Source organism: Anomaloglossus baeobatrachus, chromosome 5, assembly GCF_048569485.1.
Source record: "Anomaloglossus baeobatrachus isolate aAnoBae1 chromosome 5, aAnoBae1.hap1, whole genome shotgun sequence".
Lineage (NCBI taxonomy): Eukaryota > Metazoa > Chordata > Amphibia > Anura > Aromobatidae > Anomaloglossus > Anomaloglossus baeobatrachus.
Genome location: NC_134357.1, coordinates 265,294,281 through 265,311,306, shown reverse-complemented (window position 1 = coordinate 265,311,306; position 17,026 = coordinate 265,294,281). Strand labels below are relative to the sequence as shown.

General features: G+C 48.7%; 1 protein-coding gene across 3 annotated transcripts in view; it reads right to left on the bottom strand.

Moving 5' to 3' along the window:
• The window catches only part of LOC142311213 (uncharacterized), a 76,522-nt gene that overhangs the window by 52,562 nt on the left and 6,934 nt on the right, over window positions 1–17,026 (bottom strand). For all 3 annotated transcript variants that reach the window (XM_075349418.1, XM_075349420.1, XM_075349419.1), the window contains 3 exons: window positions 13,535–13,768; window positions 5,265–5,378; window positions 4,040–4,228 (listed from right to left, as the gene is read on the bottom strand). In XM_075349418.1, coding sequence (XP_075205533.1) covers window positions 4,040–4,228; window positions 5,265–5,372 — 297 coding nt within the window. In that variant the 5' untranslated portion in view covers window positions 5,373–5,378; window positions 13,535–13,768. The remainder of the gene's footprint in view (window positions 1–4,039; window positions 4,229–5,264; window positions 5,379–13,534; window positions 13,769–17,026) is intronic.

The following is a 17,026-nucleotide window of genomic DNA, read 5'->3' as shown; positions in this document are numbered from 1 at the left end:
TTCATGCTTCTTTTCATGCTTTCATGCTTATTTTCTTGCTTCTTTTCATGCTTTTTTTCTTGCTTTTTTCATGCTTCTTTTCATGCTTCTTTTCATGCTTCTTTTCATGCTTTTTTTCCTGCTTTTTTTCATGCTTTCATGCTTTTTTTCCTGCTTTTTTTCATGCTTCTTTTCATGCTTTTTTTGTTACTATTGAATGCTTGTTTCAGCTCATTAAAGTTGGATATGAAAATAAAGGTGTTCTGATATCATTTCCTTCTTCAACCCATTTTCTTCAATCTCCATTTTGGAATAAAAGTGACAGGAAAATGATGATCCATTAGATCGTTTACCAGCGCCGGTATTCACCAGCTCATGCAGGTGAATAGCGGCGCCGGGAATCAGGTACTCAGAGATCACTGTTGCTATAGTAACTCGCTCATTAGGTTACTATGGCAACGGTGGCAGCGGTGATGTCACCGCTTACCAACCCGCAGTCTCTGCTCACTCATTGAGTGATTAGACAGCATGAGGAGCAGAAGCGTTCTTGCTCCCCCGTGCTTCCTGATGTAGCAGAGCTAGATCGGTGACAGAAGACCAGGATCGAGGAGGGGTGAGAGGGAGTAATAAAGATGGAGTCTCTAACTGTGTCTGTGTATTTATTTCTAATAAAGTATTTTTTTCTGTGTGGTGTAACCCTTCATTGGAGATTCTAAATGGCCGGGTCAAACTTGGCCTGACAATAAGAATCTCGGACTTAATACCAGCTGGTAAAACAAAGCTGGTATTAACCCCTTATTACCCAGCGTGCGACCCGACACCAGGTCCGCTGGGAGAGTTGGACACAGCGCCAAAAGATGGCACTTCTATGAAAGCACCATTTTCTGGGGCAGCTGCAGACTGCAATACGCAGCAGGGGGCCCAGAAAGCTTGGGCCACTCTGCGCTGCAAATTCCAGTCCCTAGCTGTCTGGTTGTACCTGGCTGGACACAAAAATTGGGCGAAGCCCACGTCATTTTTTTTTAGATTTTTGGCAAAAAAACTCAAGGAAAAAGGGCTTCCCTGGATTTTTCATTGCCAGTGAAGGTAACACCAAGCAGGAGGGGTTAGCAGCCAGTAGCTGTTTAAGTTACCCTAGCAATAGAAAATGCAGCGAGAGCCTAAGCATTTTTTTTTACCCCTAACCCTTTTGGGTTATGTGTTTGTTTTTTTTTTAATGAATTAAAAAAAAATCGACATGGGCTTCGCCATATTTTTGTATGCCAGCCAGGTACAGCAGGCAGGTATGGGTGGCCTCCAACCCCCAGCTGCCTATTTGTACCCAGCTGGGAACCAAAAATATAGGGAAGCCCTTTTTTTAATTATTTCATGAATTTCATAAAATAATTAAAAAAAAAAAAAACGACATGGGCTTCGCCCAATTTATGTGTCCAGCCAGGTACAACTAGGCAGCTGGGGACTGGAGTCCGCAGTACAGGGTGGCCCAAGCTTTCTGGGCCCCCCCACTGCGAATTGCAGTCTGCAGCTGCCCCAGAAAATGGCGCATTCATAGGAAGCGCCATCTTCTGGTGCTGTATCCAACTCTTCCAGCAGCCCTGGTATCGGGTGGCTCACTGGGTAATAATGGGGTTAGGGACAGCTTTGTATTATCAGCTGGCCCTAAGCCTGAAATTCATGGTGTCACGCCAATATTAGACATAGCCGCCATGAATTTCAAGTAAAGAAAAAAAAAACACAACACAGAGAAAAATATTTTTATTAGAAATAAAACACAACACAATTAGTGACTCCATCTTTATTGAACTAAAGAACCCCCCTCCACCGTAGTCCTGGGTCGAGGGTCCCGCGATGTCCAATCCGGATCCAATATCATCTGATTGAAAGGCAAACTGATCAGATGATGACACATCATCTGATCGGTTTGCCTTCTGATCAGATGATATTGTATTCAGGTCTTTGAACCTGACACAGGTTCAAGGACCTGAAACAGATTACACATCAGCTGATTGTCTAAAAGTCTCATGGGCTCCAGGACCCGCTGGTAAGCAGCTGATGCTATCACCTAATAGCATCATCCCATCGTTTACGTCCAGGGAAGATCAGCTGATTCATCATCTGGTAGTTAAAAAGCCGGCAGGCTTTTCACCGCTGGACGTAAACAATCAGCTGCTTACCGGCAGGTCCTGGAGCCCATCGGACGTGACCCAGGAGACTGCAGAGAGGTGAGTAAGGTAAAGAGTTCATTCCAGCGGCGGATCTCCTACATGAACTGTATTCAACTTGTGACATCCCCGGACCTCCCTGTAGAGTGGTGTCGGTAAAACACTGCAAGAATGCTGAATGTCTGGTGCATGGCAAAAGGTGAACACAGTTCATGCAGGAGGATCACCGGGGTTTTTCGGGGTTCACCTTGACGTCAGCGGGGGTTGCCTGCATTTATGTGGCATAGGCTGTGCACCAGGCATTCGGTATTCTTGCGGTGTTTTACCGCGACATCTCTTTGCAGGGAAGTCCGGGGATGTCAGGAGGTGAATACAATTCATGCTGGAGAATTACCGGGGCTTTCCTGGAGATCCCCCGCTGGGATGAACTATTCACCTTGTGACGTCAGCGGGGGTCCCTGCATTGTTTAATGCCACACGTCACTGCAGAGAAGTTCGGGATGTCACAATGTGAATACAATTCATGCAGGGGGATTACCGAGCAATGCCCCCCGCATTCATGGAGATCCCCGCTGGGATGAACTCTTTACATTGTGACATCAGCGGCGGTCCCTGCATTGTTTACCGCGACACCTCGCTGTATAAGTTCCGGGATGTCACAAGGTGAATACAATTCATACAGGGGGATTACTGTGGGATTTCCTGAAGATCCCCCGCTGTGATGAACTCTTTACCTTGTGACGTCAGCGGGGGTCCCTGCAGAGGTGTCGCGGTAAACAATGCTAATGCTAATTGCTAAACAATGCTAATAAGATAACAGCTCCTGACGCTGGCTATGTGGCTTTCTTCTATGAAGGAATCTACATAGCCATAGCTTTCTTTTCTCCCTAAAAACGCCCAAACGCATAAAATATAAAGCAACGTGGGCATTACACATGCGTTTTTTCTTGCTTTTTTCCCTGACTCCATTGAAGTCAATTGGGGAAAAAAGCAGGAAAAAACGCTAAAACAATTGACATGTTGCTTCTTTTTTCAGCAAGAAAAAAAGCAACTGAAAATGAAGCAACGTGGGCACAGCAAGTCCTGATTCTCATAGACTTTGCTGGGATGCTTTTTCCTTGCTTTTATTGATTAAAAAAAGCAATGAAAAACGCTAGAAAAAACGCTGTAAAAACGGCCTGTGGGCACAAGGCCTAAGGCCTTGTGCCCACAGGGCGTTTAACTCTCACACACAGCAGTCTGCCGGCAGTGAGAAAAAGTGACTCATGATAGCTACAGGAGTCATCACATGACCCTGTGCTACCATGGCAACCACTGGAAGACACGTGTTCATGTCAGGTGACTTCCGATGGGGTTGGGTAAGTTATGCTTTACGATGGGGCTGGGTAAGTTATGCTTACGGCGGCGCGCTGTTACATCTCCCTGTCAGGTTTTGACAGCGAGATGTAAGGGGTTAATAGGCGCGGGTAGAACGCGATTTCACTCACATCTGGCAGGCACACATATGTCAGCTGTTGAAATCAGCTGATATGTCCACGGATCGCCGTGGACTGCCCACAGCAGGAGGCGGGGATTTACCTCACACGATCAATGACGTACCCAGTGCGTCATGTGTCGTGAAGAGGTTAAGATAAAATTACCGCAGCTGAACCCCAAAAGTCCCTTTGTGCTCTGCAGTCTTTGCCCCAGGTAAACAAGACATATGCAACTGGCAACATGATATTCTACTGGCACAAAACAATTGTGTTAACGATCGTTTAGTGAGTATAGAACATTTGTCGGCTTATCTAAACAGGCCAGTAGATGACCTCCTATCAACTTGTAAATAGATAGTTGGGAGTTGTTTAATGGTCTAGATGATCACTTGTGCAACACTGTACATTTCCAGCAGCGCTCACCTCTCCTGTCAGTAGCTCAATGATCTTGTTGGTGAGACCCAGGATCTTATGATCAATGTTCCTCTCATATATCAGTATCTGAGTTGCAGACGCCAGGCTGAGGCTTGGAGTGCTATCCCATCCTGCTGATACCCAGGGGTGGCTGCTGGGGATCATACATTCTCCAGATTTCTTCACTACAGTGTAATCCTAAGTAGGGAAAGAAGCACAGACATCAGTATATACATCTACAGAGTCATAAAACTCTTCTTTAGGTCCCTTTCAGACGTCCGTGTTTAGTCAGGTACAAGCCATGTGCATCGGTATGGTCATACGTGTGTCATTTGTTTGTACATGTGTGACACATACCAGAGAAAACACGGGTCTTTGAAATAAAAAGATTTTCTATTTTCACCTGTATCCAGCGCTGTTTTCTTCAGCTCTGCTGTCTCCTGCTTCTGACCGCCGCTTATTATATTCATTGATTATTCACTGCACTGAGGAGCTGAAACCTGGAGCATCGCTGGGGACAGCGCTGGGTACAGCATCGCCGGAGACAGCATTGCGGGGATAGGCGAGTATCCAGCAAGCAGTGTGTGCAGTGATGTCCAGGAGATCATTGGAGTTTCCAATAAACTCTGATGACATCATCATGACACCACCGTGCTACAGTTGGTGTCAGGACGGTGACTTCATGGTTCATTAGAGTTCATTGGGAAATCCGATGACCTCCTGAACGTCACTGCACACACACTGCTTTGTGAATACTCACCTGTCCCCGGCGATGCTGTCCTTGGCAATGCTGTACCGAGCACGGTCCCCGCGATGCTCCGGCTTCCAGCTCCTCAGTGCAGTGAATATTCTATGAGTATAATGAGCAGGGGTCAGAAGCAGAAAACAGCGCTGGATATAGGTGAATATAGAAAATCTTTTTATTTCAGAGACGTGTGTTTTCTCCGGTACGTGTCACACTGATGTTACACGGATCACATCAATATGCGATCCGTGTGACACCTGTGCTGCCAGAGAAAAAAACGGACATGTCCCCATGTGTGCATGCAGGACCACGAGGAGTCACATAGTCCGTGTGAAAACACGGCTGTGTGAGTAACGGCATAGAATAACATGGGTACGTGTGGCATCCGTGTTAAAAACGGATGTCACATGTACCTGAAACACGGGCGTCTGCAAGGGGTCTTATTAATAGTCATGCCATGTCATTGATGTCATGTGCCAGAATCCTCACCTCTCCGGTTAGCAAGCAGATAATATCTAGGCTGATGTGAAGTATGCGCTCTGTCATCTTGCTCCTATTCTTGTCCATGGTTGGTGGACCAGGCAGGGAGGGAACCATAAAACGCTATGAGAAAATACAGAAACTAAATATCCTGCACAGCTGGAAGATGAAAGTGAGATACCGTTATATATTTATGTACGATTTTACACTTTTTTGATAAGTTCTGTTTTAGATGCACCAGATGTAATTTAGACGAACTATGCAAAAGTAAGTGTCATGTGCAAAAATTCTATCTGCAGATGTAGGGTTAATCTAAGTTGCCTGGTCACCTTAGTAAACTACCAGGAGGAAATTACATTTCATTCTCGCTTTCAGTCCACATGGGGAGTGTGCGGAGCGGTTACAGTCATTGCTCACTAAACTGGGTAGCACTTATGCGCAGAGCAAGATGTCAATCAAAATGCCGGGGAGAAATTACAGTCACCGCTCACAATAGAGTGAGCAGTGATTATGACTGCTCTGTACACACCCCCAAAAAGACTGAAAGCCGGCGGCTCCTGGGAGGAATAGTCACATATTTTTCATTCTGTTTTGCGCAAAAAAAATTTACAACTTTGTCCACTTTTTTATCTGTTACACAACTTTTCTAAAAAGTCTTTATGAAGAAAATCGGGACAAATTTTCTAGAATTTATACCAGAACGTGGGCTAAATTATATAAGCACTTCATGTTTGGCACATGGAGAGGCAAAATATGCCACAATTAAGAGGCCTTGTCTTGATTTATTTGTTTTGTCACATTTTAGTATAGCAGGCCAGGATCTTTCACCAAATCTTTCATGTTGAACTGGGTACCCGATGTATTAGTGGCTGTAGAGCGGAATACAACTTTTTTTTGTTGTCTCTCCAGTCTGGTGACATTAGTGATCAAAGTATGTTGTACCTAATGAATTAATTTCTTCTTAATTGCAAGTGGGTGTTATCAGACAGTTTTCACTGAAGGGTGTACTTCTCCCTGCCCAATTATAAACAGACGGCACACTCGGGAATGTAGGAATGTAGAGCACGGTCCCATCCTAGCTTAGAATAGGTACCTCAGTGTGTGAGATGTATAATGTCGGACAGCCCTGAACTCCTGGTCTAACCTCCTGCATTATTAGGGTCTCTTTTTATGTCTATCACAGGAGGAGCTTGTTCTGGAAAACTTATGTGTGAGATGTAATAACAGACCGTCTTATTTCACTGCAGAGTGATTACAAATTGCCCAAAGCACAAACAGACATAAGTGTGATTACATCTCACACACGGAGAAAACTGCTCTAAGCTACTGTGGAGGTGTGTTCTTCTTCTGATGTGTGTTTCTGACTGATTCTGATTGGGCAATGTCATGCAGAAGGAAGTGAAAACTATCTGATAACGCCCACTTAAAGGCCCAGTTACACACAACGAGGTATCTGACGATATATCACCGGGGTCACGGATTCCGTGACGCACATCCGGCATCGTTAGCGTCGTCGTTGCGTGTGACACCAACGAGCGGCCGTTAACGATGGAAAATACTCACCAAATCGCCCATCGTTGACATGTCGTTCATTTTCAAAAAATCGTTGGTTTTTGAGGACGCAGGTTGTTCGTCGTTCCTGCAGCAGCACACATCGCTATGTGTGACACTGCAGGAATGAGGAACAACACCGTACCTGCGGCTGCCCACAATGAGGAAGGAAGGAGGTGGGTGGGATATTCCGCCCGCTCATCTCCTCCCCTCCGCTTCTATTGGGTGGTCGCTTAGTGACGCCGCTGTGACGCCGAACGAACCTCCCCCTTAGAAAGGAGGTGGTTCTCCGGCCACAGCGACGTCGCTAGGCAGGTAAGTCTGTGTGACGGGTCCGAGCGATGTTGTGCGCCACGGGCAGCGATTTGCCCGTGACGCACAACCGACAGGGGCGGGTGCTTTCAACAGCGTGTAAAGCCCCCTTAAGGCTTCACAAAATTAACTTATTAGGTGCCAAATACTTTGATTGGTAATATCTCTGCAATGAAGAGGTGAAATAAAAAAAAAAAGAGAATTTTGTTTACTTACCGTAAATTCTTTTTCTTATAGTTCCGACATGGGAGACCCAAACCATGGGTGTATAGCTTCTGCCTCCGGAGGACACACAAAGTACTACACTCAAACGTGTAGCTCCTCCCTCCGGGCTATATACACCCCCTGGATGACAATCTAACCAGTTCAGTGCAAAAGCTGAAGGAGGACATCCACCCATAAGTAGAGATAGAGTAAAACTCGGAAAGACCGGAACTCTGTCTACTAACAACAGCCGGTGAAAACACACGGAACAAAAAACTGCCAACAGGCAACAGGGAGGGTGCTGGGTCTCCCATGTCGGAACTATAAGAAAAAGAATTTACGGTAAGTAAACAAAATTCTCTTTTTCTTCATCGTTCCTTATGGGAGACCCAAACCATGGGACGTTTCAAAGCAGTCCATGGGTGGGAAATAAACCAAACTGAGAAGTAGGCAAAACCTAACTTCACAAATTGGCGACAGCCGCCTGAAGAATGCGTCTGCCCAAGCTCGCATCTGCCGAAGCATGAGCATGCACTTGGTAGTGCTTCGAAAAAGTGTGCAGACTGGACCAAGTGGCAGCCTGACAAACCTGCTGAGCCATAGCCTGGTGCCTGAAAGCCCAGGAGGCACCGACAGCTCTGGTCGAGTGCGCCTTAATCCCTGGCGGAGGAGGAACCTGAGAACACTGGTAGGCGTCGGTGATAGCCGACCTGATCCAACGAGCTAGGGTCGGTTTAGAAGCAGCGAGACCCTTGCGCTGACCAGTGGTTAGCACAAAAAGTGAGGTGCACCGCCTAAAAACGGCGGTGCGTGACACATAGATTCGGAGCGCTCGCACCAAATCTAAGGAATGCAACGCCTTCTCAAAGCGATGCACAGGGGCCGGACAAAGAGAAGGCAATGAAATGTCCTGGTTAAGGTGGAAAGAAGACACCACCTTAGGGAGAAAGTCCGGAGTCGGACGAAGAACCACCTTGTCTTGGTGAAACACCAAAAAGGGGGATTCCGAAGAGAGCGCAGCCAAATCAGAAACTCTCCTGAGAGAAGTTATGGCTACTAGAAAAACAACTTTCTATGAAAGTCTAAACAAAGGAACCTCCCTGAGAGGCTCAAAGGGGGGTTTCTGTAAGGCCGTGAGGACCAGATTAAGGTCCCAGGGATCCAAGGGCCGCCGGTAAGGAGGAATGATGTGAGATGCGCCCTGCATGAAGGTGCGCACCTGAGCCAGTCGGGCGATACGCCGCTGGAACAATACCGACAGAGCCGACACCTGTCCCTTGAGGGAATTGAGGGACAGTCCTAGCTGTAGACCGGACTGTAGAAAAGACAGGATGGTCGGCAAGGAGAACGGCCAAGGAGCATGGTCGGAAGAGCGACACCAGGACAGGAAAATCCTCCAAGTCCTGTGGTAAATCTTGGCCGAAGAAGACTTCCGAGCCGGAGTCATAGTGGAGATGACCTCAGAGGGAATGCCTGAAGCCGTCAGGATCCAGGACTCAAGAGCCACGCCGTCAATCTGAGAGCCGCAGAATTCTGGCGGAAGAACGGACCTTGAGAGAGAAGGTCTGGGCGGTCCGGGAGATGCCACGGCACCCCTACGGACAGACGGAGCAGGTCTGGGTACCAAGCTCGCCTGGGCCAGTCCGGAGCAATGATTATGACTCGACGGCCCTCCATTCTGATCTTGCGCAGAACCCTGGGCAAGAGAGCTAGAGGGGGGAACACATAGGCCAGACGGAACTGAGACCAATCTTGAACCAGTGCGTCCGCTGCGAAGGCTTGAGGATCGTGGGAGCGAGCCACGTAAACCGGAACCTTGTTGTTGTGCCGGGATGCCATTAGATCCACTTCCGGAGTGCCCCACTTGCGGCAGATTGATCGGAACACTGCCGGATGCAGGGCCCACTCGCCGCTGTCCACGGTTTGACGGCTGAGATAATCGGCCTCCCAGTTTTCTACGCCTGGGATGTGGACTGCAGATATGGTGGACTTGGAGTCCTCCGTCCACTGGAGGATTCGTTGAACCTCTAACATCGCCAGATGGCTGCGAGTCCCGCCCTGGTGATTGATGTAGACAACCGCTGTCGCGTTGTCCGACTGAACTCGAATGTGCCTGCCCGCCAACAGGTGGTGAAAGGCTAGGAGAGCTAGAAACAAAACACAGCTCTGATTTCCAGCACATTGATCGAGAGGGCCGATTCGGACGGAGTCCAAGTGCCCTGTGCTCGGTGATGGAGAAATACTGCTCCCCAACCGGAGAGGCTGGCATCCGTGGTGAGGATCACCCAGGACGGAGTCAGGAAGGAGCGTCCCTGTGACAGAGAGAGGGGCCGAAGCCACCACTGAAGGGAGCTCCTGGTCTGTGACGACAGAGCCACCAGCCTGTGCAAGGAAGAGATCCGCTTGTCCCAACAGCGGAGAATGTCCAGCTGCAGGGGACGCAGATGGAACTGGGCAAAGGGAACCGCTTCCATTGACGCCACCATCTGACCCAGCACCTGCATGAGGTGCCTGATGGAATGACGGCGGTGCCGCAGCAGAGAGCGCACCGCCAGACGAAGGGACTGCTGTTTGACTAAGGGCAACTTGACAAGTGCCGGCAGAGTCTCGAATTGCATCCCTAGGTACATAAGTACCTGGGTCGGGGTCAGAGTGGACTTGGGCAGGTTGAGAAGCCACCCGAACTGAACGAGCGTGGCGAGAGTGAGTGACACACTCCGCTGGCAGTCTGCACTGGATGAGGCCTTGACTAGAAGGTCGTCCAGGTAAGGAATCACTGCCAACCCCTGGAGGTGCAGAACCGCAACCACTGCTGCCATGACCTTGGTGAATACTCGAGGGGCCGTGGCTAACCCGAAGGGGAGAGCCACGAATTGGAAATGTTCCTCTCCGATTGCAAAGCGTAGCCAACGCTGGTGTGAAACCGCAATAGGCACATGCAGATAGGCATCTCTGATGTCGATGGATGCCAGAAAATCTCCTTGGGTCATTGAGGCAATGATCGATCTCAGAGATTCCATGCGAAAGCGCCGCACCTGAACATGCTTGTTGAGAAGCTTGAGATCCAGGATGGGCCGGAAGGAACCGTCGTTCTTGGGGACTAGAAAGAGGTTTGAGTAGAAACCGCTGAACCGTTCCCGGGCGGGAACCGGAACAATTACACCGTTGGCCTGCAGGGATGCCACGGCCTGAGAGAAGGCGGCGGCTTTGGAGCAGGGGGGGTGGACAGAAAAAATCTGTTTGGCGGGCTGGAAGAAAATTCTATCCTGTAGCCGTGGGAGATGATATCCCGCACCCACTGATCGGAGACGTGTTGAAACCACACGTCGCCAAAGTGGGAGAGCCTGCCACCGACCAAGGACGTTGCTGGCGCAGCCAGATAGTCAAGAGGGGGCTGCCTTAGTGGCAGCGGCTCCTCCGGTCTTTTGAGGACGCGGCTTCGCGCGCCAGTTGGGTTTACGATCCTTGGCTGCGGTAGTGGACGAGGTTGAGGGCTTAGAGGATGACCAGTTAGAGGAACGAAAGGAACGAAACCTCGATTGGTTCCTGCCCTGGACAGGTTTCCTGGTTTTAGTTTGTGGCAAGGAAGTACTCTTCCCGCCAGTAGCTTCCTTAATTATTTCATCCAGTTGTTCACCAAACAGCCGGGACCCAGCAAAAGGGAGACTCGCAAGGTACTTCTTAGAGGAAGCGTATGATTTCCACTCTCGAAGCCACAAGATCCTGCGGATCGCGAGGGAGTTAGCGGAGGCCACCGCCGTGCGGTGAGAAGCCTCCAGAATGGCAGACATGGCGTAGGATGAAAAAGCCGAAGCTTGAGAAGTTAAGGCATCCATCTCAGGTATAGGGTCCCTGGTGAGGGAATGTATCTCCGCCAGAGAGGCAGAGACTGCCTTAAGAGCCCACACTGCCGCAAAAGACGGGGAGAACGAGGCTCCTGCCGCCTCATATACAGACTTGGCCAGAAGGTCAACCTGGTGGTCAGTGGGGTCCTTAAGAGAAGTGCCATCAGCCACAGCTACGACTGTGCGGGCTGAGATTCTGGACACCGGAGGGTCTACCTTTGGAGACTGGGCCCATTCCTTAACCACCTCTGGTGGAAAAGGAAAACGGTCATCAGAACTACGCTTCGGAAAACGTTTGTCAGGACAGGCCCTGGGCTTGGTGACAGTGGCCTGAAAAGCGGAGTGGTTAAAAAACGTACTCCTAGCTTTCTTAGGTGAGGCAAACTGGTGTATCTCTACCAGAGAGGCTTGTTCCTCTGACTCTGGTGGGTTGAGGTTCAGTACGGAGTTAATGGACGCAATCAAGTCACTAACATCCGCATCACACTCAGACAAGTCAATGGGGTACATAGAGGTAGCGTCTGAGCCCACAGTAAACGAATCCTCCTCGCCCTGCACCTCGGCTCGTGAATCAGAGCCGTGGGACGAGGAAGGAGAAGGGTCCCTGCATCTCCGCTTAGGGGGACGGGGTCCTAGGACATGTTCTGAGAGCTCTGCAGAGCTCGGAGCAGCAGACGCACCCTGAGAAGAGGGCTGATGCATGGTCAGCAGAGTCCGGGACAGCTGCCCCATGGAGTCGGCAAAAGACTGGAAAATAGCTTTGGAAAAGGATGCTACCCAAGCCGGGGGATCAGCCACTGGGGCTGGAGCGGCCGGAGGAACCCCTGAGGAGGCTCCAGGCTGAGACACAACCATGTTAGCACAGGCATCACAATGTGGGTATGTGCTTGGCTCTGGCAGAATGAGCTTACATGCAGTGCATATAGCGTACAGCTTTGCAGCCTTGCTCCGGGTGACAGACATGCTGCTGAGGTGGAAGCTCTGCAGTAAGAATACACTCCTATAGAATGTCCTGAGAGTGTATAATAAAGCCCACAACCAGAGGTTGTGGCTTACCAGACCGCTCTCTGTGTGCCCTCCGGATTCCACAGCTCTGACCCCCAGTAAAGCGCCAGCCTTCCTAGAAAGCAGCAGGTTCAGCAGCCAGCGCCGATCAGTGTGATAAACGCTGAGAAAATGGCGCTGGGAGGAGGAGGGGGGGCGGAGATTAGCCCAAGAGCGGGAAATCGGAGGGCTAAGGAGAGATGCAGGGTAGGTAAACATCTCCTCAGAGAGGAGTGTCCTCCCCTCTGCTGGATGGCCGGTGGGCGGCGCCACTCTATTCCCCTGCATGAATGACATGCAGGGGAAGATGAAACCGAAACTAGGCCCAAACAGAAGCCGGGGCCTAGATTTTAACATGCGGCCGACGAGCAGGCACCTTCGGCGCGGTTCTCAGGGGAAACCCCCAGAACCGGCCGGAATTTACAGTAAAGACAAAAGACATACTTTCCCCCTAATAAAAGTACCCGGGACCCCTGAAAAACGTCTCAATACTTAGCTTTTGAGACGCAGGGCCAGTCCCTGAGGGGGGGTTAAACGCTCCTTCCAGCAGGAACCAGACAGGGCTGCGGATGTAGACCGGTCTCCTGCAAGCAGAGAGAACCGTGATGGCTCCCACTTCAAACCAGAGCCTCTCAGAGGATGTTGAAGGAGCGCGGCATGTGAAGGCTCCAGCCTTGTAAAGTCAACCTTAACAGCACCGCCGACACAGTGGGGTGAGAAGGGACATGCCGGGAGTCCAGACTGGACCCGCTTTTCTTCCATATCTTTAAAATCAAAATAAAAATGAAAAAATCAGAAAATGCATGTGTGCGTGTGACCTCCTGAACACAAAGCATTGAACTGGTTAGATTGTCATCCAGGGGGTGTATATAGCCCGGAGGGAGGAGCTACACGTTTGAGTGTAGTACTTTGTGTGTCCTCCGGAGGCAGAAGCTATACACCCATGGTTTGGGTCTCCCATAAGGAACGATGAAGAAAAATATTCAGCTCTTCAGCCACTTTCACAAGGCGTGTCTTGTTTAACATGAAAAACTTGGTGAAAGCTACTTTATAAGTCGTCCGGCATATGAAACTCTGATACAATTAACTTGCCCCCAATACAGGAAAAACATAATTTTTGTACCACGTTAAAGGGGTTTTCAAGTCATTAATTATGACCCATCCATAGAATAGGCCACCATTGTTGCACAGGGGGTCTAACCTCAAAAGGGACCCCTTCATTTATTTTTATCATACATACAGTAGCTTTTTAGTACAAGTCTCTGTGTTTCGTACTGTAATGACAATTGTGCATGCCTTCATTATAACAAAAGTGACAATTACCTTCAACCGATCAACGTTGCTAAGCTCCAGACAATGGCGCACTCATTTTTCATTCCATTCTTTTTCAGTTACCGTAATTACTTCAAAATAGGAGCTGGTCCACCACGTTGTGCAGGTTTTCCATTCATCCAGGAGGCACATAATGAATAAATCGCACAGTGCTTTGACAGCGTCATTCGGTCAAAGTGCCAGTATTAAAGAACATCCCATAATGTGTCAGATCAGGTCATGAAACTGCAAATGAGGCAAGATGTAAAACATGTTTTACGTGAAAGTAATTGTAAGAAAAAAAAAAAATTAATAAAAATTCTTTCTTCTAGAAACTGCACCTCTTGGTCCATGGATTTTGTCTAGGTCTGGGTCTGCACCTGAGCTCTATTTCCTACAAGGGCTTACAATACGAGAGACAGACCATGGACAAGAGACGCGTTGCTCAAGACAGAACCCTACAGGAGAGCAATAACCCGCTATTATAATCTGGATAGACATACTTAGGTGCCTATGTAGATGTGCCTAAGAGCAGCTGAGGTGTCCGGTTTGTAGGGGTGGGGGCTGCCAATGTCATCTGTAAGGATTCATTCACTTTTGCACTAGTTATTTACACATTTCCAGTATGTAAACTGAAAATTAAAATGATGGCAGTGCTGTGACCAAGGGCTTGATAGACCCCATGGACTTTAAGGGGTCTGTTGCTTTTCCATCTTGGTGTCTGTCACCTTAGGCTGCTTTCACACTACGTTTTTTTAACACGCGTCATGAACGTTTTTTTGCTGTAAAAGCGGATCCTGCTTTTACAGCAAAAAAAACGCATGGAAACGCATGTTATTTTGCAGGATCCTGTCACTTTAAGTTTATGGGAGGGCATTGGAGTCATGTGATCAGGAGTCAGTGGAACTGAACGTGACAGACTGTATTCTTGGTCACTGTCTGTGCAGCCTGGCTTTTTAATTGTTTTTAATCATTGTTCAAATAAAGGTTTTTCTATTTCTGTAATTTGGGCTGTGCTCCTTTTATGTGCAACGTCTCCTCTCTTTGCTACAGACTGGGAGCCGGCATCTGACAGCTGCGGAGGCTCGTAACCAAGGTAAACATCGGGTAACTTGCTTGGATACCCGATATTTACCTTGGTTACGAGCATCCGCAGCTGCTAGGAGCCGGGCTGCCTGCTCCCTGCACACGTAACCAACGTAAACATCGGGTAACTAAGAGAAGCGCTTTGCTTGGTTACCCGATATTTATCTTGGTTATGAGTGTCCGCAGCTCTCAGGCGGGGGAGAGAGAGAGGAGAGGGGGAGGGAGGGGGAGAGAGACAGAGAGGGACGGGGGAGGGAGGGAGGGGGAGAGAGACAGAGAGGGAGGAGGAGAGAGGGAGGGGGAGAGAGGGAGGGGGAAAGAGGGAGGGGGAGAGAGGGAGGGGGAGAGAGGGAGGGGGAGAGAGGGAGGGGGAGAGAGGGAGGGGGAGAGAGGGAGGGGGAGAGAGGGAGGGGGAGAGAGGGAGGGGGAGAGAGGGAGGGGGAGAGAGGGAGGGGGAGAGAGGGAGGGGGAGAGAGGGAGGGGGAGAGAGGGAGGGGGAGAGAGGGACTGATCACGCGAGGCTGGTTTCTGGGCATGCTCAGTAGAGCAAGCAGGATCCTGTCTATCAGCATGCCAGCGTTCACATGCGTTTGCATGCAGTATAGTCAGGATCCAGCAATTTGCAGTATTTGGACGCAGCTCAAAAACGCTACAAGTAGCGTTTTTGAAAAATGTTAAAAAACTGCAAGTCGCCGGATCCTCACTATAACGCACGTAAACGCATGTGAACGCATGTTGACGCGAGTCCATTGCAAATGCATTGAAATGAAAACGCATTTGCACTGGATCCATTTTTGCGTTAAAAACACGTTTGGGACGCATGTTTAAAAAACGTAATGTGAAAGCAGCCTTACCCTTATTTCAGGGTCGGTCTTATTTTCGGGGAAACATGAGAACTAGATAGGAAACATTGCAGGATCCTGTGGATATAAAATCTACACACCCCTGTTAAAATACCAGATTATTGTATATTTAAAATATATTCAATATAGCATCATAAAATAACCTTTATTAGTATAAGTATTAAAATGAAGCGAGTAAATCCTTCCTCTCTTGGACTGACAATAACCCAATAAGCTGTCAGGGCTCCTACCCAGTTCGTTATACAAAAGTATAACAAATGTGTCCTACAGATCACTCATGACACTGTGCTGTCCCATAACTGGGGGCTCTGTAGCAGCCACTAATAGTCATACAAAAAAACACAGAAAACAATATGATTACAATTGCTATCAAGCACTGGACAGTGGTCCTAGGTAGAAAAAAACAGCAAAAACAACAAAATAGACCTAATTGAATAAATATACTCCCGATAGAATGCTGACAGCGGTCAGACACTTGGGAGAGTATATAGTACAATAAAAGGACTAGGAAAGATCTCACCGCGTCCTCTCAGGTCTGGGTATACAGATTCTTCCACCAAGATACTGGGTCCAGAGACTTCCTCCAAGTTCATCTGACCCTAAAACCTCCTGTTCAAAATAAAAAATCTGTCTAAATACCCCCAGGCTCCCGTCCTAACAAGGACGTTCCACAGCTAGATGTATAATGCTGGACCCCTATATTGACCCTATCTGCGTCCTGACGCGTTTCGTCTAAGGCTGCTTTCACACATCCGGTTTTTCCCGTGCGGCACAATCCGGCACTTTGCAGAAAAAACGCAACCGGTTTTTTTTGCCGCCGGTTGCGGGTTTTTTTGCATAGACTTACATTAGTGCCGTATTGTGCCGAATGGCCTTGCATTCTGTCCGTTTTTTGCCGCATGCGGCAGATTTAGCCGATGCGGCGGCCGGATGGAACGTTGCCTGGCACGTTTTTTTGTCCGGCAAAAAAAAAAACGCATTGCGCCGCATCCGGCCAATGCGGCGCGATTTGCAATGCATGCGGCGCCCTGCGGCAAAAACCGCATCCGACCGCCACATGCGTTTTTTTCCACTGCGCATGCTCAGTAGCATGCCGCAAGCGGCAAAAACCGGATGGGCCGCATGTAAAAAACTTATGCAAAGGATGCGGTTTTGTAGCCGCATCCGCTGCATAGGTTTTAGAGCCGGATTGGCCGGCTCTGCTAAAATTGGAAGTGTGAAAGCAGCCTAAACGACTGATCAGGGGACATAATGCTTTTTGTAGAAGAGACCCTTAAACCCAGCTATCATCATCTGTCCATAGTACCATAGTATTAGAGAGCTCGACGTATCTCAAATGGGGTCTTTTATAAATGTTAACTTCACATCTAGTCCAATCATGCCAGTTTGATCTCACCTGATGTGGATTCCATTACAGGTTATCCGTTATTGTACTATATACTCTCCCACGTGTCTGACTGCTGTCAGCATTCTATGGGGAGTATATCCATTCAATTAGGTCTATTTTGTTGTTTTTGCTGTTTTTTTCTACCTAGGACCACTGTCCAGTGCTTGA